At 43.1% G+C, this 25,000-nt stretch overlaps 2 protein-coding genes across 3 annotated transcripts in view; both read right to left on the reverse strand.

Annotated features, from left to right (window-relative positions):
* The window catches only part of qtrt1 (queuine tRNA-ribosyltransferase 1), a 9,566-nt gene extending 3,744 nt beyond the window's left edge, over positions 1–5,822 (reverse strand). Inside the window, exons 1-8 of one of the 2 annotated variants that reach the window (XM_041235788.1) lie at positions 5,482–5,822; positions 4,775–4,843; positions 3,998–4,136; positions 3,125–3,203; positions 2,841–2,956; positions 2,376–2,514; positions 1,048–1,123; positions 65–174 (exon numbers count right to left, since the gene is read on the reverse strand). In XM_041235788.1, the coding sequence (XP_041091722.1) occupies positions 65–174; positions 1,048–1,123; positions 2,376–2,514; positions 2,841–2,956; positions 3,125–3,203; positions 3,998–4,136; positions 4,775–4,843; positions 5,482–5,772 (1,019 nt within the window). In that variant the 5' untranslated portion in view covers positions 5,773–5,822. The remainder of the gene's footprint in view (positions 1–64; positions 175–1,047; positions 1,124–2,375; positions 2,515–2,840; positions 2,957–3,124; positions 3,204–3,997; positions 4,137–4,774; positions 4,844–5,481) is intronic. The other variant, XM_041235790.1, reaches the window with a different exon arrangement.
* Positions 5,823–15,155: 9,333 nt separating this feature from the next.
* On the reverse strand, positions 15,156–18,195 carry LOC121304507 (lysozyme C, milk isozyme-like). The gene is made up of 4 exons (XM_041235672.1): positions 18,022–18,195; positions 17,029–17,187; positions 15,870–15,948; positions 15,156–15,543 (listed from the first exon to the last, which is right to left on the reverse strand). The coding sequence occupies exons 1-4, from the start codon at positions 18,155–18,157 to the stop codon at positions 15,477–15,479; spliced, it is 441 nt and encodes a 146-aa protein (XP_041091606.1). The 5' UTR covers positions 18,158–18,195; the 3' UTR covers positions 15,156–15,476.
* Positions 18,196–25,000: the final 6,805 nt, after the last annotated feature.

Consider the following 25,000-nt stretch of genomic DNA (forward strand, 5'->3'; position numbering starts at 1 on the left):
GGGCTACAGCGTACTGTGCTGCTGGTTGGAGACCGACCGGGAACGCCCTGGCGATTCCTCTTACCTCCTGCAGGTGGCGCACTCACAGTCCGAGTCAATTGGCTTGAAGTCTTTTGCAAACTGCTTGTGTTTCAACTGCAGGGAACCCCAGGGGACCAGCGCTGAGCCAAACCTCTGCAACAGAAACACAGAAAAGCAGCCGTGTGAAGCAGCAGGGCAGGTCCAGCACAGGACTCTCCAACCCTGATCCTGGGGGAGCCCTGTGAAGCAGCAGGGCAGGTCCAGAACAGGACTCTCCAACCCTGATCCTGGGGGAGCCCTGTGAAGCAGCAGGGCAGGTCGAGCACAGGACTCTCCAACCCTGATCCTGGGGGAGCCCTGTGAAGCAGCAGGGCAGGTCGAGCACAGGACTCTCCAACCCTGATCCTGGGGGAGCCCTGTGAAGCAGCAGGGCCAGGTCGAGCACAGGACTCTCCAACCCTGGTCCTGGGGGATCCCTGTGTCTGCTGCTTTTCATTCCAACTCAGCTCTCAATTACCTAACGAAGCCCTTAATTAGCAGCTTAATTAGACCTTTTTTAAACTGTTCTCAGCTCCTAATATGTTGTAGATTTCAAGTTATTTGTAACATTTTATAGTTAAGTTGAAATCCCCAGCTGTTTAAGAGCTGAAAACAATAAAAAAATGCCTAATTAAGCTAATTATTAGTTCAATTAAAGGTTTAGTTAAGTAATTGACAGCTCAGTTGGAATGAAAACCAGAAGACACAGGGGGTCCCCAAGGACTGGGGTTGAAACTGCTCTCTCTCTCTCTCTCTCTCTCTCTCGTCAGGCCCCCATTGTCTTTCTCCACATGACATCAACTCGGTAAAACTACAAATCCCATCGAGTCTAACAGTGAAACTACAAATCCCATCATCCCCCAGAGATACCTACTGATCCAACCTCAGTTATATTATAATGCACGTTAGCTGGATTGCATGCTGTTTTCAGTTCTGCCTTTACAAGAGCGCAGGTAGAAACAGAAGGGGGCGCTGCATGGTACTCACCGCAGTTCTGGTGGGAAAGACACAGTCGAACATGTCACAGCCCAGAGCCACACACACCACCAGGTCTGTCGCGTACCTGAAACAAACAGGACAACTGACAGCATCAGTGACAATTCCTCATTTTAACACAACTACTGCAATTTGGATCAGAGGTGCCCTTGACCCACAGTCACACCAGGGCTCTGCAGAAACTCACACTAATTCCCTTTCACATGACTCAAGTCAACAGACCCTAAAACAGAAAAACTGCTTTTTCCATCATTTGAAATCTACACATTAAGTACCAATCAATGGTAATAAGACCACATCTTCTGGCATTGTAAAAGATCAAAGGTCTACCAGAGTACAAAGGGCAGCTAACTGTAACAAAGAACAGCAGGTTATAAGAACATAAGAAAGTTTACAAACGAGAGGAGGCCATTCGGCCCATCTTGCTCGTTTGGTTGTTAGTAGCTTATTGATCCCAGAATCTCATCAAACAGCTTCTTGAAGGATCCCAGGGTGTCGGCTTCAACAACATTACTGGGGAGTTGGTTCCAGACCCTCACGTTTCTCTGTGTAAAAAAGTTTGTGTGCTGCTCACCACATCATCCAGCTATTTTCTGTTCTGAATGCCCCTTTGTCTAATCTCCATTTGTGACCCCTGGTCCTCGTTTCTTTTTTCAGGTCGAAAAAGTCCCCTGGGTCGACATTGTCAATACCTTCTAGGATTTTGAATTCTTAAATCAGGTCACAGTGTCGTCTTCTTTGTTCAAGACTGAATCGATTCAATTCTTTTAGCCTGTCTGCATATGACATGCCTTTTAAACCCAGAATAACTCTGGTCGCTCTTCTTTGCACTCTTTCAAGAGCAGCAATATCCTTTTAGTAGCGAGGTGACCAGAACCCAATATTCTAGATGAGTTCTTACTAACGCATTGCATAGGTGAGCATTGTGAAGCTCAGTGAGGTACAGTAAAGGACATTAAAAAACAAATACCCAAACCATGGTAAACTCTTTCATAAGGGAAGACATCCCAGAATTGAATCAATTTACTATCGATGCACAACGACTGCGTGGGATATGAGAGGTGCTCAGATAAATATTCAAAGAAGAGCGCTCCTCTCCTGCCTTTAACAGGGAATGGGATGGTGCAGGACAGTGACTCTCTTACCCAGGTATGTGTTTACTGCACACGTTTGTCTTCTAGCTAATTAAAAAACCATGCCATTTAAAAAAAAAAAAACAGAACACACGCCAGTTAGACACCGGTTGTGCACTCGCTTGCGCTGGTGAACGGCTCTCGCGCGGACTGTCTCACTGAACCCTACAGAACAGGCAGCGGTACCCGACTCCCATGAGATAGCGCGGTTTCTCCCGGGGAAGGTGGTCTGTGCTGAGGGTCACCATCTTCCAGAAATGCTCCTTCTCCTCCCCGCCGCTCAGCCCTCCGATAGCGAAGCCGGGGACCGCTCTCTTTGTCATCTCTGTGGAGCAAAGAACCCGAAAAACACATTCCAGCCACGAATTCTGTGGTTTCAGCTAAGAACAGCAACAGTTTAGAGTAAACTATATTCCAGGGTGGAAATAAGGCTCCCGCTGCACAGCGGTTTGATCCATTCCTGGTTTCACTGTGTGATTTTGATAATGAGACACACCTGAGCTTGTTACCCACACTGCGGCTGCTGAAGCTGCTGGTAAAACCTGGAACGGGTGAAAATGCAATGCAACAGGAGCCTTATTTCCGTCCCTGTACTCATTTTGTAACAGTTCTCATAGAAATCTTTGAAAGCAGCCCAGTCTACTCCGCTACCTTCCAGGCAGGTCTTCCTGAGTTCTGGGTCCAGTCCCCCTTGAATGATGGCAAACAGGTTCTGCCTGTCTGGGTTTCCATTGGCCTTGATGCAGCGATCCAGCCACCGGATCGATCTGGGGTGAAAACAGCATTTAACAAAAAAAAAAGTAGAAAAAATACAGTATCACATTTTAATGCATCTTTAAGGGGATCGACTCCTAGGCCTGCCAAGCGACAGACTGACAGGCAGAGACAGACAGGCTGACACTGACAGACAGATACAGACAGAAAGACAGGCTGACCTGTGCATGGCCTCCTCCACGCGGGGTCCGGTCACTGTGCTGCTCACCACATCATCCAGCTGCATCATGATGTCTGAGCCTGACCTCAGAGGGGAGGAGCAAGACAGTCAGGTAAGGGCAGTGCAGTCCGAGCTGTACTCACTGTGACCAAAACATCCCACATGCACGGGAACAAACTAACACTGCAGCGCTTTTTCTTTGATTTTGATCGTAGTTTCTTTGATTACGTGACGTTAAATAAAATACCTAAATTATGTTCATATAGTTTTTTGTTTTTTGTTTTAAATTATGTCTCAATCCTAAAAGTCTAGGTGATGCTAAACTTTTGGCCAGAGCTGCGCCCAGTCCTGGGTTTCAAAACTATCCTCAATTAAATATATTGTTAAAATGAGTGGGATCTATGAATGTGTGCATTCAGACCCCTGTTAACTATACTCTGAACTGGGCACACCAGAGGTCAGTATTAGGAGCTGTTCATGCAGTTATAGATCAGGAACAATTTATTGTACAGGGGTCTGTTCTCTATCATGAAATGTACTGGGGCTGTCACAGGTGTGGTGGGGCACTAAAGAATAATCATACAAATACTGAAACCAAGGATGGAAATTAGACCCCTGATGCATAGCAGACTTCACCCATTCCAGGTTTTACTATGAGCTTGATTAGCCACAGTGTACAGGCAACAAGCTCAGGTGTGTCTTATTAAACTCCTAGTGAAACCAGCAATGGATCAAACCGCTGTGCAACGGGAGTCTTATTTCCATCCCTGACACGGATTATCTATTCATAGTTCTGTTCAGGCAGTCGGTGGATCCAGACACACAGCTTAGGTTTTAGTGCAGCCCTGTTTCTCAGAGGGTGTGATGAAGGTACCCAGAGAGTTCTGAATGCCGATGGACTCTTCCGGAGTGAGCAGGATCTCTTTGCCGTCGTACGGGGAGCGGAAACGCACCCCCTCTTCCGTCACTTCTGACAGCTCCACCAGGGACACCATCTGGAACCCTCCGCTGTCCTGGGGAAGGAGGGAGCATGTAACAGGATTAATAGAAAAAAATAAAACAGGAGGATCAACACAGCTGTTCTTGACCCTCTGTTTAAAAGTCTGACAACATTAAACAGAGCAGATTAGGATGCACTGCAGTGATCTCTTACTGAATCACAACAACCTAGTCTTACTGCTTTTCTTGAACACAGTGGCTTTGATGACATTTGAATACTTGTCTGACTTTTGAACGGATATCTGAACATGAAAATACCAGGCTCATCCCAGCACGCTGCTGACAGTAATATCTATGCACCGTCACCAAAAGTCAAGCAGACAGTGGACTAAGGACGACAACCATCAGTCAGTGACACCTACCATAACAGTACCCAAGCCTGGTATATTGAAACCTTGGACTGTCAGAAATGCCAAACAAGAAACCTGCTGTATTTAAGTTCTTTATGAGCCCCACTTTCTGAAAGTGAGATAAAGTTTAAGGTTTCTGATGGGCTTGTGTGACAGTAACAGGGGATAACGGGTCGCTGTTTCTACAAATCCTGCCGCTTGACGTGATGACGTGACGCTTCAGTTGTGCACCTCGCATGCAAGCGTCGCTGCGTGGCGAACCCGAGACGACATTCAGAGACTTTGACTGCAGGCCAGCTCACCGTCAGCAGGTTGCGTTTCCAGTCCATAAAGCCATGCAGACCATTGGCTTTCTTAATGAGCTCTGGACCCTAAAACAAAAGCAGAACAACAATACAAGACGACTGAGGATTCATTTTTATTTTACACCCTAGTTACTGCAATCCAGGTATCACAATGAACATCATTCTAGTCTAGGGGCTCACCACTGCAGCTGTTCTCTGCGGTAAATATACCCCCTCTGTTGGTACTGCACAGGGAGGCAGGAGGTGACATTGGGCTGCATGTACAGTTTTTAAAAGCAGACTAAAATCTGCATATTAGACCAGTTTGAAAACGAGCTTGAAATGCAACCTGCAGTTTCAAGGTCCTATCTCTTTTCCAATCCTCCGATTATAGCCCCCTGTGCACTGTAAGGCATCACACCTGTTAAGCGAAGCTCGGTATGTTTATATTCTCTTAAAGGCACAGTAACTTTAGCTGTAGGAAAGCCAGCCTCCTCTCTTTTGAAACACATTTGAAGTCCAGTGATGTGTTACTAGAACCAATTGCAAACGGGTCTTCACGGCTTGAAACTCTCACTATCCCTGCACCCGGTCCCGGGGCTCAGAACTCCCCCTGTTCGGTAGATTATTGATTGGTATATTGATATTGTTTTACATCAGGAAACTGTCAATTAGCAGGTCGCTGGCGTGGTCAGCCTTGAAACAAGCCCGCTCCGTGTACATACCGGTCTCATGCCCAAATGGTAGGTGTTGCCGAGGCATATCTGACAGCCCAGCGCTTCCAGCTGGCTCGCTGTGAGTCCCTTCAGCGTGCCCTGAGTCCCAACCGGCATGAACACCGGCGTGCTCACCGCGCCGTGCGGGAGAGTGAGATCGCACGCCCGGGCTTTGCTCACCGGACACTCCGCCACTATGCGCAGAGCGAGCGGGGCGGCTGCAGCGGCGGCTCTCCCCGCTGCCATGCCAGAGCTGAGGGCTCCTACACCGGCTACAGAGGCGGCAGACACACCGGCCATGCTGGGGGGAAAAAGGAAGCTGCAAAACTAAACACACGTGGTGTTGGGAAAGAGGAGGGCGGACGGAAAGCGGATATGCAAGCTCACCCACGCAACCAATAGCAACGAAAGGAGTTGTGCGCAAACGGCCCGGTTTAATCGTGAGCGATGCCGTTTCTTCTCCAAAACACACGGGGCATATATTTAGGGCTTCTGTTTTTCGGGTTTTATTAATTGCATTTTTCGGTGCTTATTTTTAGCTATTGTTTTCCTGGAAAAAATATGTATAGTAGTAACTCTACAGGACTTGCACACTTAAGTTGTCCCTTCTTCCCTTTGCTGTCTTCCACAGCGACATCCCTCTGGCCACGGACACTTTGTCCATTTCGCCACAATTCAGTTTTAAATCCTGCGTATCTTAACTGGAATAGCCCACAGTTTTAAATCCAGTTTACAAGCGTCCACCCTGCTTGCAATCTCGTTTTAAATCTCTCAAGCAGAGCCTCTAATAGAAAAGCAGGCATGTGCTGTCACCCAGCAGAGAAAGCTTTCTAATATCTGAATATTATTCTTCCACCCCCCGTGTGTGTGTAGATTACATCATAACACCATTACCGCGACAGACGCACACTATGAGTTAGCTGTCAGTATAATAATGTTATCCCAGTGGGGTAGAAAACTGTTTTGCACAAACACACGGCAGCTTTATCTTTTGCAGCGCGGTTAACTGTTATCCAGCAGTCAGTAAAAAAAAAAAAAATAAAATAAAAACGAATGTTATAATGTTAATTAATTCCGAGTGTAGTATATACTATAGCAAGCTATAGATCGGGGCTCCCGGTCCTGGGGACCCCCTGTGGCTGCTGGTTTTCATAACAACCGAGCTCTCAATTACTGAACTAGACCCTTAATTGAACTGATAATTTGCTTAATTAGACATGTTTAATTGTTTTCAGCTCTCGAACAGTTGCTTACTCCAAGTTAACTGTAACATTTGATAAGCAACTTGAAGTTAAGAGCTGAAAACAAGTAAAAATGCCTAATTAAATTATTAGTTAATTAAGGGTCTGGTTCAGTAATTGAAAGCTGTTAGAATGAAAACCAGCAGCCGCAGGGGGTCCCCAGGACCGGGTTTGAGAAGCCCTGCTATAGATACAGGTAGAGGACAAAAAAAAATGAAACACCTGGGTAAATGAGGGACACCAAGTATATTGAAAGCAAGGGTTTCCACACAGGTGTGCCTTAATTAAGCAAATCACATCCCAGCATGCTTGGGGCCATGTATGGAAATGCTGGACAGGCCTGGTTGCTTATTATTCTGGCTAGGATGGCTGCAAGAGGAGACCTCAGTGTCTTTGAAAGAGGGGTGATTGTCGGGGCGCGTTTGGCAGGAGCTTCAGTGACCAAGACAGCTCAACCCCGAGGGAAAGACATGATCTGCAAAGGGCAACAGTGCGCCGAAGCGCATTATGAGAAGGGGCTGCCACGCCTATTGTTTGCGTTGTCAGCGGCAGCGCTGCCCGAAAGCGTGGGTGAAACCAGGACCAACATTCAACAAAATCATCTCTGTGACAGGTTAAATTATAATTTTATAGACACTGAATAAAATTAATTTCCTGTTAGGTCGTTGTCTGTCACTTCTAAAATCATAATGTTTGCAGGGCATCTCCCGCGACGGTTTTTCTCCTGTATTTTGCTCAAAATTCTCTGTGTGTGTGTGTGTGTGTGTGTGTGTGTGTGTGTGTATATATATATATATATATATATATATATATATATATATATATATATATATATATATATATATATATATATATATATATATATAGTGTGTGTGTGTGTGTGTGTGTGTGTGCTTTTATTTATTTATCAGGCTTCCACAGCTATATTGTGCCGTTGTTTAAGCCGTTGCAACAGTCGCAGCACAACCCTGTCGTCTCATTTTCTGTTTGCTGAGCACCTCGGATATGGATTCAGTGTTTACGCCCACTCGTCACCTGATGGGTCAGTGTTGTGACGTGCTTCTAGCCATCCCGCTTTGGGAAAGGGTGCGAAAAAAATAAACCCGGGACAGCTGAGATTGGTAGCCAGTGCGGCTCTGCTGAATTCTCATGGGAAGCCAGCATCAGGGGCAGCTGGGTAGAGCAAGGGGTATGGTGGCTGAAAGGAGGTTCTGAGATAGGAAGGCTGCAGTGTAAGCGCTCATGTGCAGATTTATTAACAGAACACAACATAAATAATGACAAATAAAAGATATAAAAAATCACACACCCAAGCTAATGACACAGCGGCATGGAAACAAAAGCACAACCTACTGCTCCCTCCTCTCTCCCGAACCCAGCTCTCCTACTGCTCCCTCCTCTCCCGAACCCAGCTCTCCTGCTGCTCCCTCCTCTCTCCCGAACCCAGCTCTCCTGCTGCTCCCTCCTCTCCCGAACCCAGCTCTCCTGCTGCTCCCTCCCTCTCCCGAACCCAGCTCCTCCTGCTGCTCCCTCCTCTCCCTCCCGAACCCAGCTCTCCTGCTGCTCCCTCCTCTCTCCCGAACCCAGCTCTCCTGCTGCTCCCTCCCTCTCCCGAACCCAGCTCTCCTGCTGCTCCCTCCTCTCTCCCGAACCCAGCTCTCCTGCTGCTCCCTCCTCTCTCCCGAACCCAGCTCTCCTGCTGCTCCCTCCTCTCTCCCGAACCCAGCTTTCCTGCTGCTCCCTCCCTATTTCACACAGCCAGGACTCGAACCTGCTCCCTCCTGACTGCATGACCCACCCCGCACACCAGGTGGCAGTGCTTTTACCAGGTGAGCCACTCAGGGACCCCTCTGTGTTTATTTTTTAATAAGAATCCAGAAGAGGTTATCTAAAGAAAACAAAATTGTGGGTTTTCAAGTTTTTCCAGGACAGCCCTGAAATGCTCCTTTTCGACCAGGGGGTTGGGGGGGTGAGGGCTGTTTTAAAAAAAAAAAAAAAAAAAAAAAAAAAAAAAATTGAAATGCTGAATTTCAGAATGTAGTTTGAAACGAAATGGTGTTGGAGCGGCACACCCCCAAGAGGACTGATAAACTGTCAGCAGTGTTTAGTTTAGAAATACTGAATGAAAATAGAGTTCACCTGCATCATAAAACGACTTGATTGTGTCGATCGGAAATATGCAAATCAAATGCATTTACCTGTTCCAAGAGTTTTGTAGTCTCTCTCTCTCTCTGTCTCTCTCCTCTCTCTCTCTCTCTCCTCTCTCTATCTCTCTCTCTGTATCTCTCTCCTCTCTCTCTAAATTATTGCATCCAAATAATGTAGCATTTAGCTGCCTTATACCTTTTAATAATAATAATAATAATAATAATAATAATAATGCTCTTACTTGCCCCAGTCTTTTCTTGCAGCTCTTCGGCCAGGTCTACCTTATTAATGGTATTTAAAATGGATATGGTGATCTCAGCGGGGTGTGTTTTGGTGAAGGTACTGATTACCAAATCAGCTACTTCACTGACTCCAGCTTTCTGAAGCTTCCGCTTGGGGATTTTGCGCCTCGAACGTGGTTTCGCCCAGCTCCTCCTCGAATCGTTTTAGCCCGTCTTGGTCTAGGTCGTCTAAGGTGTCTATAATGTGGTCCTTCACAGTCTTCTCCATCCTGACTGAGCTGGGTCTTACTGTGCAAAGAGGGGGGCAGAATGGGGAGAGAGAGAGAGAGAGAGAGAGAGAGAGAGAGAGAGAGAGAGAGAGAGAGAGAGAGAGAGAGAGAGAGAGTAGGTACAGAGGTGGCTGCAGAATGGTAGAGAGGAGAGAGGGGTCTCTCTAGAACACACTCCAGAGAGAGAGAGAGAGAGGGAGGGGGGTAGAACACACACACACACAGAGAGAGAGAGAGAGAGAGAGAGGGAGGGGGGTAGAACACACACACAGAGAGAGAGAGAGAGAGAGAGAGAGAGAGGGGGGTAGAAACAAACACACAGAGAGAGAGAGAGAGAGAGAGAGGGGGGGTTTGGCTAGAGAGAGAACCATAGAACACTCTCTCTCTCTCTCTACTCCCAGGTAGAAACACTCCACACACTATAATCACACACCAAAGATCTCTTCCCTCCCCCGTGAAACACACACGAGAGAGAGAACAGGGGGGAGAACACACACAGAGAGAGAGAGAGAGAGAGAGGGGGGGGGGTAGAACACACACACAGAGAGAGAGAGAGAGAGAGAGAGAGAGAGAGAGAGAGAGAGAGAGAGAGAGGGGAGAACACACACACACACACACACACACAGAGAGAGAGAGAGAGAGATCCTTCCTCTGTTTACTGCTATTAAAATTATCACAACTGCTGGTGAGCAATAAGCAGGTGAAGAAGTTAACTTAACATCTCGTTATAATAAATACATAAATACAATAAAAAAAATGGTGCAATTACAGGGTGCTTTATTTAAATGTCTATGTAATAACACATTAGAATAGAATTCTACCTTTTCAAGATGTACATGAACGGAGGTGAATCTAACAATAAACGCGGGAGCTGTAATAAGGGGGATCAGTTGCTGTGAGCTGTAAGAGTGTTTTATTCAAGGAACGCTTTTGTTAATAAGTATGATGTTAAACATCAAGCAACACGAAGGTGTGTTTTTCTTAATTATGTTTAAGCTTCTAAGTTTCTAATATCACTTTTTTTTTCTAATTTATTATTAGATAACCCTTTAAAAACACCCTGCAAACAGAGTATTTGTATAATAATAATAATAATAATAATAATAATAATAATAATAATAATAACGTACGCGCTCACTTACCTTCTGCAGAGTCACTTCTATTTGTGTGTCAGAAGATTACAACACCTGTTTTATATAGGACACGTGACGTCATCACAGCTATTGCGTTCATAATACAGCCCGCATACTTCGTTTATAATAGGGCTGTAGGGTAAAGGCCCTGCGTATTTTATTACTTCTGAGTTTTCAGTGTTTCTGCTTCCTTGTACAGTGAAAAAGAATGTAAAAAAACCGCGATGCATAATTATTTCAAAAGCTATCATTCAAGTTGCATTGTAATTGCGGCGTAATTAAGAAAAGGGGTTAGGGTTCATTTAAAAATGCAAGTCAGTATTTGAATTCTCTCGGCTGGCTCGTCTCTGAAGAGCCTGGCGTCTTGATGCGCCTTCTCATAATTACTGCACCGCGGCAGCAAGTGATTCAGAACGGGGTCGTGTGCGCATCTGCTTAGCGTGGATCACGCCGAAAATCCGCTCGGACCGTCTCCATGCGTTTCAGCATCCTCAGCTGTACATACTGCCCCCAAAACTTGACAACTAAAGGTGAATTGAGGTAATCATATTGGTATTAAAATACGTAAGACTAAAGCAATATTTGTAATAATAATAATAATAGGGAAACGCACAAAACAAACCGTTTGTTTGACTGGTTTAAATGATTAATTAGGGGTTCCATTAGTAACCGAGCTCAGCTGGAAGCAGAAGGGTCTCCAGGACCAGGACTGGGGAGCCCCTGAGTATCCAGCCCGGGGGTTCCGGGGGTCCCTGCTTTCCCTGCATCATACCCGGATTTGGCGCAGAGACTTTAATAATACATGGCGGGGTAACAGGTCTACAGATGGTGATGAGAGGATAATAGAAAAGGTAACGGATGATATGAGCCTTCGTATACTGCATAATAAAAAGGGACTCGTATTCATGTAAAAACAAAGGAAATGACTGCCTTGGATTTTAGCAGAATCAGCTTCAATGTGAATGGAACATATTGGATGATAACGACATTGGTAGTGACCATTATCATCAAGAGATAAAGAGATTTCATTTTAGGAAAGCTAATTGCGAGAAATTTGAGGAAGTATGTCAAGAAAGTATAAATGTCAAAATAATATAATAAAATAATAATATAAAAATATATGGGATCTATATGGGATCAATTTAAAGATACAGAGAAAGAACATTTACTGGGGGAAAAGATGAAGAGATTAACAGTAATGGGAATGATTTGAAGAGATTCATGGGAATGATTTGAAGAGATTCATGGGAGTGATTTGAAGAGATTAATAGTAATTGGGAATGACTTGAAGAGATTCATGGGAATGATTTGAAGAGATTTATAGTAATGGGAATGATCTGAAGAGATTCATGGGAGTGATTTGAAGAGATTAATTGTAATTGGGAATGACTTGAAGAGATTCATGGGAATGATTTGAAGAGATTTATAGTAATGGGAATGATTTGAAGAGATTCATGGGAATGATTTGAAGAGATTTATAGTAATGGGAATGATTTGGAGAGATTCATGGGAATGATTTGAAGAGATTTATAGTAATGGGAATGATTTGAAGAGATTCATGGGAATGATTTGAAGAGATTTATAGTAATGGGAATGATTTGAAGAGATTCATGGGAATGATTTGAAGAGATTTATAGTAATGGGAATGATTTGAAGAGATTCATGGGAATGATTTGAAGAGATTTATAGTAATGGGAATGATTTGAAGAGATTCATGGGAATGATTTGAAGAGATTTATAGTAATGGTAATGATTTGAAGAGATTCATGGGAATGATTTGAAGAGATTTATAGTAATGGGAATGATTTGAAGAGATTCATGGGAATGATTTGAAGAGATTTATAGTAATGGGAATGATTTGGAGAGATTCATGGGAATGATTTGAAGAGATTTATAGTAATGGTAATGATTTGAAGAGATTCATGGGAATGATTTGAAGAGATTTATAGTAATGGGAATGATTTGAAGAGATTTATAGTAATGGGAATGATTTGGAGAGATTCATGGGAATGATTTGAAGAGATTAATAGTAATGGGAATGATGTTTTAGAATTTCTGGCACAAATAATGAATTTCTATAAAGTCCATTCTAGAGAAATAGAAAAACCGAGAAGGGCCTACTAATTCTAATGTAATATTTTCATATAAAGAATTAACAGAGGTTATTAAACGAGGGGAAAATCCAAGCCCCGGAGCTCGTTTCTGTGCGATATTGTACCAGGCAGGTGCGGTGTACGGAGCAGAGTACACGACAGAAGTACCGTTTCTATATGATGTGCCACACAATACCTGGTCGGATTTCTGGTCGTGTTCTATCGACACCCACATCGGTAGAAATCGGAAGAAACGACCCACAAGCACTGAGCAATACATTCAGATGTCTAGGAAGGGGATTGGAGAGCAACACCAAAGCAGTATCGTTCTCCGAGACACCGCCTGCACCTGGCAAAGGTCCGCCAGCGCAGCGAGGAACCGAAGAGCTAATGCGTGGCTGGACACGATGCGCTCTTCAGCTTCCTCGGTCACAGGACAGCATTGTGCAACAAGAGCGATCCGTATAGACGTGGTGGACTGCACTTGAATGAGAAGGGAGCCAACATGATTGGAGGAAAGATCTACAAAGAGGTCCAAAAGCAGTACAACTAGAAAGGGAGGGGGGAGAAAATGACGACACAAAACACCCAGGGAGGCGTAAGCAAAGCAAGGACGGCATCCCGGGTAGTAAGCCAGTCATGAGATGCTAGAAGTCTTAAAAAGTAACGGTTAGAACTTGAAGCTGCTGCATTTAACATGTAATTATGATGCGACAGGCGTTTGGTCAACAGAGAGGGATGGAGATGAATATAACATTAGGGGCGATACAGTGTACAGACAGGTAAAGAGATGGAGGGTGGCGTTCAGACAGAAAGTCTACAAACGCAGGAACTAAACCAGATAAAGAAAGCAACTCAGAAACAATATGGGTTAAATAGTGAACAAAAATACACAGGGCTTAATAATAGGGCGTGCTATAGGCCACCAAACTACAGCACAGAGCAAAGTAATGTGTCAAACAATGCCATTAGAAACGTATGCAGCAAGGGAGAAGCGCTCCTAATGGGAGATTTCAGCTTCCCTCATATCGAATGCAATTTGTCAAGACACCCACTAGAGGGCAGGCATGTCGATTTATTTTTTCAAACGGCGCATGCGGTGTGGGAAGGAGTGAGGTAATAGAAGCGTGGGCAAATCCAGACCATAACAGGGTTTCATTCGAAGTGATACTTTAAAACAGAAAAAGTAACGACCAAAACTAAAGTTTACAATTTGAAAAAAAAAAAAAAATTCAAACTGTTGGAAAGGCGGGTCAATTTGGGACTGTAAAAATAGCGAACATATTAAACACTTATTTTCCACCCAAGCATTTATAAGGAGGATACAGACAACATTCCCCAAAAGTCAGCTTGTCCCCACCCAGTTTGAAATGACCTCCCCATAACAGAGGCAGAGGTGCTAAAGGGACTAGGAGCTGTCATAATAAACACGTCGCCGGGTCCGGGTGTAATCCTCCCGATAGCACTCAAAGAGAAGAGGCATGTCATTTACAAACAGCTAACTAAAATCACGCAGCAGCCTCTAAAGACTTGGGGCGCACCGGCAGTCTGGAGAATTGCAACTGTCATACCAGCCCACAAACAGAAAGACAAACCTGAAGCAGGCAACTACAGACCACTCAACCTGACTTCATTACATGCAAAATTATGGAAACAATAATAACCCACTAGTCATTATTAACGCGAGTTACAGGTACGCATTGTAACAAACTGAGTGCAGCTGTTTCCATCCGTTTCAAACGCTATAAACTGCAAATCAGTTTGAAGAGTGACCGGGTATTTCAAAATGCAAACGTCTTTAAGTTTGTTGCCACTGTGAAACGGTACAGCAAATCTAGCATGCACTACGCCAGATCTCAAAAAGGTAGATTTAAAAAACAAAACAAAAAAATAGCTAGGACTATTTTACTGTAAAGTTGACTTAACTAACCAAGAACCACAGTAACTATAACAAGTCAAATCAAGAAAAAAAAGAATCAGAGTTTTCTTTACTTCTTCTCTGCCCTGTGTTGTTTGAAAAAGCACACGGGTAAAATCTCTAAAGGTGCTATGAGTTTTTATTCACATCCTATTGAAAACAGTGAAGCCTCATTTCCTCGGACAACAACAACTACAGCAACTCAAACAAAATCCTTCGCTCACCTCCACCTGCTGTTCAGAAGAAAAATCCGGGGGAAAATGCCTTACCTTGAAAACTGAGCTTTCAAGCACAACGTTCAATTCAACATTCCTAAATACCGCCTCGTGTTTTTAATCAATTCAATGTCTATTAGAAATATTATTTATTTATTTATTTATTTTTAATTAAGGTATTTTTCGTTTATTTTTTAAAGTTCTGAGGGACTAGTTTTTCTTAGGCCGGTCATAGGCGGAAGGATATATCATGAAACCGACTTTTTCGTTATTTTAAAAAAAAATGTTTTTCATTTTTTTTCTGTTTAGTTGGGACTTCAGGGAGTGCGATCTACTCCAATATCACCAGGCTCCGGGGCGGTCACAACGCACCTGGTGAAGTAGTAAAGCTCAAGATTTAACAACAAACTGACAACAATACAGATTTGCTTAATTCGATTTTATTTGCCAAAATCGATTCAGAATGCATTAGAAGGAAAAATAAGAAATAAGGCATAAACAACCCCTGTTGAGAGAACCAGTTATTTGAAAGCTGTTTTTTTCAGAGTCTGTTTTGAGTGGCTAAGTAGATGTTGGATTTCTGAGATGGTTGTGGCGGTAACAACATATTTCTATAAAGCCAACAACAGTCAAGAACAGTGTCTGGAAGATTATTTGTCTTCTGCCTTCTTCTTCAGCGCATCGAAAGATTTTTGATTAGTCTGGTTATCTGAAAGTGATGAGGATTTTTTGCCTAAATTCTGGTTTAGACACCACAACCAACGACCCACGAATACATGTCTTTGCCTTTGCAATGGTTTCTCCAGGCAACCCTGTAAATGTACAAGAACAAAAACTGTTACAGGAACCGGCAATCTCTTCATCGGAGAGCTTGCTGACTGGCTTAATGAATCATATTTAACATCCTAGAAACTGATGTTTATTAAAAGGGATTGCAGCAAAACGAAAAATAAAAATCCATACATCGCACCATTTTAAAAGACACACCTTACTGCAAAAGTGTTTTGTCACATTTAATAATGATGTTTGGCACATGCTTTATCCTCAGGAGATCGGATACCCTATATATATATATATATATATATACACACACACACAGCTTTGTTGTTTCAGGCTTATGTAGTACAAAGATACTTACCAAGCACTAATTCCGTTCGGATCTCGTACAACCCTCTTAGCACATTCAATGTCATCAGAAATGTCGCTTGTCAGAAGTTCTAAAACAAAAAGGAGGAACAAACCATAGTATAACCACCACTTCACAGGGAAAGACGGTTTTCTGCTGAGGTGACAGCCTTTTAAAAATGTCTCAGCCTCACAACACAAGTAGGGTTCTCATTTAGGTTTTGGCTACAAGTTTCTGTGGCTTACGCAATTCTGAAAAGTGCGAGCATGTTTTCAACTCCTTACTGCTGTAGAAGACTAAAGGGGTTTCGACAGCCCTCTGAATTTGCATATCATTTTGTATTCTGTTTATTATGACATTATGAGGGTCATGCATCAGGCTTTTGCACCAGTGTTAAGACCACAATGCCGAGTTTACGCCAGCCTTAAAATTGCTCCGTATCTATCCGAACACTTTTGTCATTTTACGCCTCCAAAATGCGCTCTGCCGCTCAGCAGCCATGCGTTTTGAGCCTTCATTATATGCGTGTGCAAATGGTAGGTGGGGCTCATTTGTAAAAAAAGTCTGTGATATTAAAATGAGATTTATGAAGCGGCAGAACACCGCGTCGGTCCTAAAAGGGTCCAGAAATTTCCAACGCAAATAAAAAGGCAGAAGGCATTATGGCAGCAGTCACAGCGTTGTTCTTATGACGGAGAGTGCAGGCTCCTAGCTTTCCAGCGCAACCCAGGAACAGAGGGAGGGTACAGAGGATAAGAGAGAATTTGCAGGGTCAGAGTTACCCTTTCTGATCTCCCTGGATGAGATTATATAGTCAGCACTCAGATGTTACACGTCAGTAGCATTTTACCCTCCGTGCATTAAGAATAAAAGTCAAGGTTATCGGTAAAACCGAAAGTCCGAAGCCCTAAATGTAATGTGTTATTCTAAGAGGAATCTGCTTTTCCCTGTGGGATCAAGTAAGAAATGTGTTTCTCCGGCTGATGTTCTTCAGCCACTGTCGTGTGGAGCTCCCTAGCCAGCCTGCTCTCAAGTGTGAGGGACCCTTTCCTGCTTCCTGGATTAAGAGGAGATGACATTACATGTGGCACCCCTGCTGTCAAGCCTTCTAATCTGCTCTGCCGAGTTTTCTGTACCCAGTCCAAACACACCCAGAGCTTTCATCACTTACTGCTGCATGCGATGTGGCAACCATTTGCGGAAGAAGTTACACCACTGGAACACCACCAACGACTGTTGATCTGGAAAATGCCATAATCGGTACTGCCGTCAGTGTTGCGATTCTCAGCGGCTGTGTTGTAGCGGCTTTCATAGTATGCCAGACACACCCCTGAAAAGCAAAAAAGCAGTGTAGCAATAGAATGGCTTCAACATGCAAGATTTATTAAAGTGAGCATACATTGAGTTTGAAATTTAAAGGGGAACAAGATATTTATCAATGTAAAAAGCTAACTCTCAGCCCGCCAACTGCCAGTTTGCTTTTTCTTAACCACGGCTGTGTGCATTGTTGTAATGCAAGAACAAATAACTACATTTTATGCAAACCTTCAGGCACTGTGTGGTTGTTACACAAACATTGCATAGCTGCATTGCGGAGTTGAGAGTTGTAAATCCTAACAAACAAATCGTTGCACAAATTACAAATAAAATACAAAATTAAAAGTATTACTGAATGCTTGTTGATGGTTCAACTACAGTTACACAGTAAAATGCAATACAAAAAAAAACCTAATGAAATATCAGCTGGAAGATGTGAGTGAGCTAAATCATGTAAAAGAACACCTGGAACTCTGCTGAATAAACATCAGCAAACCAGCAAGAAAAAAGAACGAGGGATGCCAAGAAATCCAGTGTGTGATGCCCACCTGCACGGCCTGTCAATAACTCCTCTGAACCGCTGTGTGGAAGACATCAGCCAGACAACAGCTTCATTCGCATCCTATACTGTTTCTGTTTGTAAAAGTGAAACATTCTGGGAAGAAAATCCATCCACCAGGAGCTAGGCTACTGCTAAGACCACCTGAACCCATCTCAAACTGGTGTCTGAAGAGAATTAGACCGGGGTCCTTGCCACTGCATCAGCTAATAACCCCGCATGGCAATTATTATTTACAGAGGTTAACTGAAGGTACTGGCTTAAGATGATGCTAGGAACCGTACTCACAGTTTCCAAGACTGTATCCATGGTATCCATCCATCCCAGCGTTTTTTAGGGTTCTGACCAGCTCACAGCGAGTAAACACTCGAGCTGAGGCTGTTGCAAGGCAAACTGCAAACAAGAGCAGGATCTTCATTGTCATGGAGCTGTGAACAGTATCTGCATAGAGAAGGCTGCCCAGCCCTGGATTATAAAGGCAGGCTGACACAAGCCATGCCACGTGACTGTCTTTAAGGTTGAGTTTAAAGTGCATAGTAAATATTTGTTTTTCTTTTTGTGATTTGGTAAGTAAGGACTTATCAGACCTGCCATTATGTTATCAGAGCAGTCTTGGACACTTAAGAACATAAGGACATTTATAAATGAGAGATCATTCAGACCATTTGAGAAATGTCTCCTTCCTTCTGGCTCTGTCCATTTAATTTCCAACTGGGTGCTCTTGACCTGGTTTTTATCCTGTTGAAACTATATCATGTGCTAGTAAGACCTCGCCTAGAATTCTGGGTTCAGTTCTGGTCACCCTGCTACAAAAAAAGGATACTGCTGCTCCAGAAAGAGTGCAAAGAAGAGCGACCAGAATTATTCCTGGTCCAAAGGACATGTCTTGCTAAACTAAAAAAAAGAAATCTGTTTAGTCTACACGGGGACTGTCTGTGTCTGTAACAGTAATGGAGCTGCTAGAGAGCAGGCAGGCACTGAAGACGGGGGGGGGGGGGGGGGGGGGGGGGGGGGGGGGGGGGGGGGGGGGTCCTCTGCTGAAATGTCGGCACAGTTTTGTTAATTATAAGCTGGACAACATTAAAGAGATTCCAGATCAGACACAGCAACAAAATTAATTTAACAGACAGAAACAAAGAGAAAGCAATAACTGCAAAACACAATTAAAAAAGAGATGAATGTGGCTTAGTTTAAACGAAACAACCGCCCCACGCAGCAAGTGCAGCTCACTCCTTCATAATTATTCCCCCTCCTTTAGGCTTTCCCTATGGAACTGCACAACGGTCCTCACTGTAACATAAATCCAATTGTTCAGTTTTTTTTTTCTGACCATTAAACAGAGTCCCTCACTCTTTGCAGCAAAAGCAGCCCAGCTAGGAGGCTGTGTGGTCCAGGAGGTCCCTGGTTCAAATCCCGGCTCAGCCACTGACCCTGAGCAAGTCACTGAACCTCCTTGTGCTGCGTCTTTTGGGTGAGACGTTGTTGGAAGTGACTCTGCAGCTCATGCATAGTTCACACACCCTAGTCTCGTTTCTTGTAAAGCGCTCTGTGATGGTGGTCCACTAAGAAAGGCGCTATATAAAAATAAAGATTATTATTGATTAATTGACATGCCCCACTGAAAGCATGGAATTCCAGGAATTTACAATGAACAATTACTCAACTGGCCTGAGAACATTTTCTTTACCTGTGACTTTGATGTTAGCTCCCTGCAGTCCTTCCTCAGGTTCTGAACAGCAAGCAGGTTTTGTTCCTGGTCCCTTTTGTTTAACCTGCAGTTACAACTGCCTGCCCTACTGTTGCAATAGATTAACAGTATAGTCAGACAGGATCAGCATGTTCTGAATCCAATGACCTATAAAGACTCACCACACATGGAGAGTACAACATAACACCTCCGGGCTTTCAAAAGGCCTTTTGTCACTCAAAAGAATTCTTTTACACAAACAATTCTGTATTTATATTAGTTGTTGCCCCACTGGCGAAACACTTATCTGCGTTTTCCACTTTAATGTTAAAGTGCCATTCAGGAAACTTACTTCAGATAGCAGAGCTGTCAAGGGTGTTTTTATTTTAATAAACTAAACTCGCAGTTAAGGATTTGGCAAATCATTTTGAAGGGCGGCCAAACTATCAGACAAAACCATTTTTAATAATAGATGTTCTACAACTTGTTCTAAAGCAAATTTGATGTCCGTTCCGATAAACTAACATTTACAGTCGTCAGCATAGCAAAGAAAAGCTGTGGCCTGTGTTCACTGTGCTCTGTTTCACACCACGCTCATCTGATACAATAAGAAAACAACGAACTCTTTTACACTAAATCATTAAAAACTGCATGTGCGGCGTGACTGGGAAAACACAAAACACACAAGGGGTTTGAACACCCGCTAAAGGCACTCAGCCCGGAGTGCAGGCTGCACCCTGTAGCCTTGGAATCGCCAGGTCGAATGCAGGCTGTGCCACTGCTGGCCGCCGACGCTGTAACCCAGCACACAGCCGCTACACTGTGGTCAGAAGTGGAGGCGAGGCAGGTACCCCTGGCACCCACATGGAAGCTGGCAGGGGAGAGTGTAGAAATGCAAAACCAGACTCGCCCAAATAATTGGCATAGGCAAAACTAGATTGGCCCAGCACTGATTTTGAAGCACCGGATGAAACTAGACTCACCTGGGCTAGTCACAAAATTCAGTGAAAACTGTTGAAAAAACGACTGGCCCATTTTTTTCCAAGTTCTGGGCCAACCTAGATTCAGCTGATTGGATGCGGGCGAGAGACGAAAAAAAAAGTGGTAACTTCGAGATTATAATAACTACATAGAATTTCATTTGCACTTATGGTTGTTCATTTTTGGTTAACTAACATTTTGTGTTCAAAGCAAAGCATACCATTTTATTTCATCTCACAAATCCTGACTAATTTAATTACTGTTTGACTGGCGCAGGGCTGCTGGTGGTAGCTGCTAGCTTGTTGTCTTCAGACGGTTCATCAACAGTTTTCTGCCGTTTAGACCAAAACAAATAGCAATTTTTTCAAATGATTTTTTCCTTTCCCCTACCGCTGTCAGGCTGTACTTCACATCTCTCACTCAGTGTTCCGTCACGTCGTGCGTCCGTTTGTACTGTAAAGTGTAAAGCTGTGTGCATTGTCCAATCAGAAGAGTTCAAGGTTGAACCTCTTATGAATGACAGTAAATAGCCCAATGACCAGGGGTGCCCCCCCCCCCCATGCATCGCCTCTGCAATCAGATAACTTAAAACATTTAAGGTGCAACTACGTAAACTTTGACAGAGATTGATAGGCTAAATCATAGCTACTACATGAAGCAATTGCTTTAAGCACATCCACTTCCTGAACTGTCAGGTCAGCAGCAAGCGACAGTCAAACACTGCCCAGCAAGGAAGAACCAGTCTAATCCCAGGCTTAAAGGAATGAGCTACTAACGGAAATAAATGAGTCTCTGAATTAGGGGGGCGCGACGGGGAGAAAGGGGATCTAAGCTGTAAATTCGATATGCATTACAATCTGCATGTCGTACGTTTTCAATATACTCTCTCATCCCTCTGCATGCTTGGGTGGTATTTAGCTGAAACAATGCAACCTTACATTGAATAAGACAAAAATAATCAAATAGTCAATACAAATAAATCAAACTCAATAAATATAAAAACACCCTTGTTGCATATAGACACAAAAAAATAAAAAAATTGTATTATTGCTATTTGCTGATTTGGTTCCTCAAGACCTCTTCAAAACCCATTCCTTAGGAAATCTGTTGAAATAAGAGCATAGGAAAGGTTATAGTAAGTAGTTATAATAGCTGATAGATCTCAAAACATTGTCAGGTTGGGTCTTAAAGGGTCCAAGTTATTCTGCCTGAACAACATGACTAGGTAACCCATTCCATCCCCTCACCACTCTCTGTGTGAAGAAGAGTCTCCTTCAGCAACATGACTAGGTAACCCATTCCACCCCCTCACCGCTCTCTGTGTGAAGAAGAGTCTCCTTCAGCAACATGACTAGGTAACCCATTCCATCCCCTCCCCACTCTCTGTGTGAAGAAGAGTCTCCTTCAGCAACATGACTAGGTAACCCATTCCACCCCCTCACCACTCTCTGTGTGAAGAAGAGTCTCCTTCAGCAACATGACTAGGTAACCCATTCCATCCCCTCACCACTCTCTGTGTGAAGAAGAGTCTCCTTCAGCAACATGACTAGGTAACCCATTCCATCCCCTCACCACTCATTTCCTCTATTTCCACTTAATGTTCAGCTGTATCCTCTGCTTCTGGTTTCTGTACTGCGTTTAAAGCATTGATTTTGGTTAGGTGTCAATGAAAGGCAGTGATTTGGTAGGGAAACATTTAGCAGCACTATTCATTAAATTTAGTATCAAGATTCAGAACATTTTTGGAACATGTGTCTTCTTTTGCAGTCCAAAAAAGTTAATCTTTAATCCATCCCTTCATTACTTTACTTATAAAAATAGGCACAAATCTTGGCATCTGTTCTAGGGCACTGCACCCTTGAAAAGAACTGGGCCCTGTGACACAGTTAATAAAGACACTCTGAAGCTGATCAAGATAAGAACGTGCTTTAAGAAACAATACCATTTCCCTGAGTCACAATTATCAGTGCTTTGTCAGACAACTTTTTGAAATCAGTTTGCATTGTAGTCTGTTCAATGTAATAATAACAAGAAGGAGGTCAGTTACCTTTTGTCAAGGGTAATCGATGCAGAAAAAAGTGCTGAGACTTAAAACATTTAAGGAGCAACTGCGCTGTAAGCACATCCACTTACTCAACTGTCAGGTCAGCAGAAAGCAACAGTCAAACACTGTCTAGCAAGAAAGAGCCAGACTAATCCCAGGCTTAAAGCACTGAGCTACTAACAGAAATAAATGAATCTCTGAACTAGGGGGGCGTGGCGGGGAGAGAAGGGATCTAAGGGCGCTAAGAAAGGAGGACTGGGTATGGCTGACTTGATGGTAAGAGCGGAAGCAGAAGTTGGCCATCTTGGTGAAGGGCGTAATTGCGGTACTGCCAAGCAAGCCCATTGTGTAGCGTTGAGGCCATGCACCGTTCTGATTACAATAACGTTAGCACATTAGCTTTGCCGGGAGCCCGTGTGCATGCGTGTGTTTGTGTATTTTGCAGTGCTGCAGAGAGAGAAAGAGAGAGAGAGAGAGCAGCACTGCAGCCAACTACTACAGCCATTGAGACATGCATTGGAGCGGCACTGACCCCCACCCTTCTGAATCCTGCTCCTGCACTTCCCACCCCGTTTCCCTGACCAAACATCGCAGTTCCTGGATTGTGAAAGCAGAGATCCAGTTCTGTGATAAACTGTGGACACTCTCTGAGTTTTAACTGGGGATGCAGGGTCTAACATACCAGCCAAGGAGGCGTTGTAGGTATTAACCATCCCACCTGCTGATAAAGACTCAGGGAGTGATAATAAATACTGTCACCAAACACATTGTGGTATTCTGCACCTACAATCCCGTCCGTGACGTCACTTACTCTTGCACCCCCTCACCATCCTGTCACAGGGGGATGTGATTAAAATCTTTAAAACATGTAAAAGGAGATACTATAAATACTGAAGTGCAGCCCAAAACACAGGAGCAGAAGACACAGCTGGAAAATGAAGTGGAAACAGACTTAGGACAGGAGGAAGGAGACTCTTCTTCACACAGAAAGTGTTCAGGGGGTGGAATGGGCTCCTCAGTCATGTTGATACTGAATCTCTAGGATCCTTTTCGATCCAGTCAATTCAGCTGCTGGAAACTGGACGAGGTTAGACCAGCCAAACGGCCTCTAGTTTGCCTGTTTTAACCAGAGTGTCGGACACTGTAATAGATGTCATCATGGAAAACATTTTAAAACTACAGGCTATTGAGCCAGTTTATCAACTGTTTGTTAGACTGAAAAAGTTAGGCAAATTAAGGCCCATTCTTAGATTGTAAGAGTTTAAATATTTCACACTGAAAAGATTGTGTCCTTATGCAACCTGGGGCTCAATTAAGATGGATGTATAAGATGCCTTTGGCATTTTGGGACACCAGAAAAAAGTGCATTACAATAATCAATTCTATATGAAACAAAGACACGTATTAGTCTTTTAGCATCAGATATGGAAGTATTTGTCTAAGTTTGACAATCTTTCTCTAACGGTTCTTAATATGAGTCTCAAATGATAGATCAGAATCAAGGATGACCCCCAAACTCTTAATTTCTATTTTAAGTTTTTCTGTGAGCCCACTAGCATAACCGTTGTTTTTATCTGAATTCAACATTAGAAAATTCTCAGAAATCGAACACTTGATGTCTGTGAGGCAAGCAGCTAATAACACTAGGGCAGAATTACTTCCTGTCTTTAGGGACAAATATAGCCGAGTCTCATCAATGAAAATTCACTCAGTGTTTGCGCATAATGTCAGCTAATGGTAGCATGGAAACAACAAGGGAGCTAGACTAGAACCACAGACATCTTCCGATCATGCCCATTTTACCTCCCCAATAAAGACCAACTGAAACCTATCAGAAAGAGAAGATTTGAACCAGGACAGGACAAGGCCAAACAGTCCCACTGTGCTTTCAAGATGATTCAGTGGGATGGAATGGTCTACAGTATCAAAAGCAGCACTTAGATCTATAAGAATTAAAGAGTCAGAGCGTATCAGCAGATCATTCACAACTCTAACAGGGGCTGTCCCGGTTATCTGTGCAGCGTGAAAAAATAGCCCAAAACCTTTCAAATAAACCCATTGGAGATTTATTTAAAATAACAATTAGTTACTAAAGAGAAGGTAGTCAATGCTACAGTATTTAATGGAAAATAAAAATATTTCTTTAAGATCTGTTACGTACTTGGGTAAATTAACAAATGTATTATTATTTTTTTTTTAAATCCAGCCTTTTTTCTTGCAATAATAATAATAATAATAATAATAATAATAATAATAATAATATATAATAATAATAATGTATTTGTTTAGAACATGGCTTTATCCAAGGCGTCTGCTAGATAAAGTATACGTATTTTTATGTAAATGTGTTGTCACCTAATATAGAGAAATAAACCTCAGCATATGATGGCATTAAAGACAGATTTCTGATTTTATTTCTAACGATTTTTCCCTGGTCTTTTGATTTATGTCAAAAGAATCCACTTTACAACAGAAGCAAAAGAAACTATTGAAATTATGGAGAAGAAAATTGAAATATACTTTATTAAAGTCTATAGTATCACTAGAACAGAACT

This window comes from Polyodon spathula, chromosome 38 (genome assembly GCF_017654505.1).
Source record: "Polyodon spathula isolate WHYD16114869_AA chromosome 38, ASM1765450v1, whole genome shotgun sequence".
In the NCBI taxonomy this organism is placed as follows: Eukaryota; Metazoa; Chordata; class Actinopteri; order Acipenseriformes; family Polyodontidae; genus Polyodon; species Polyodon spathula.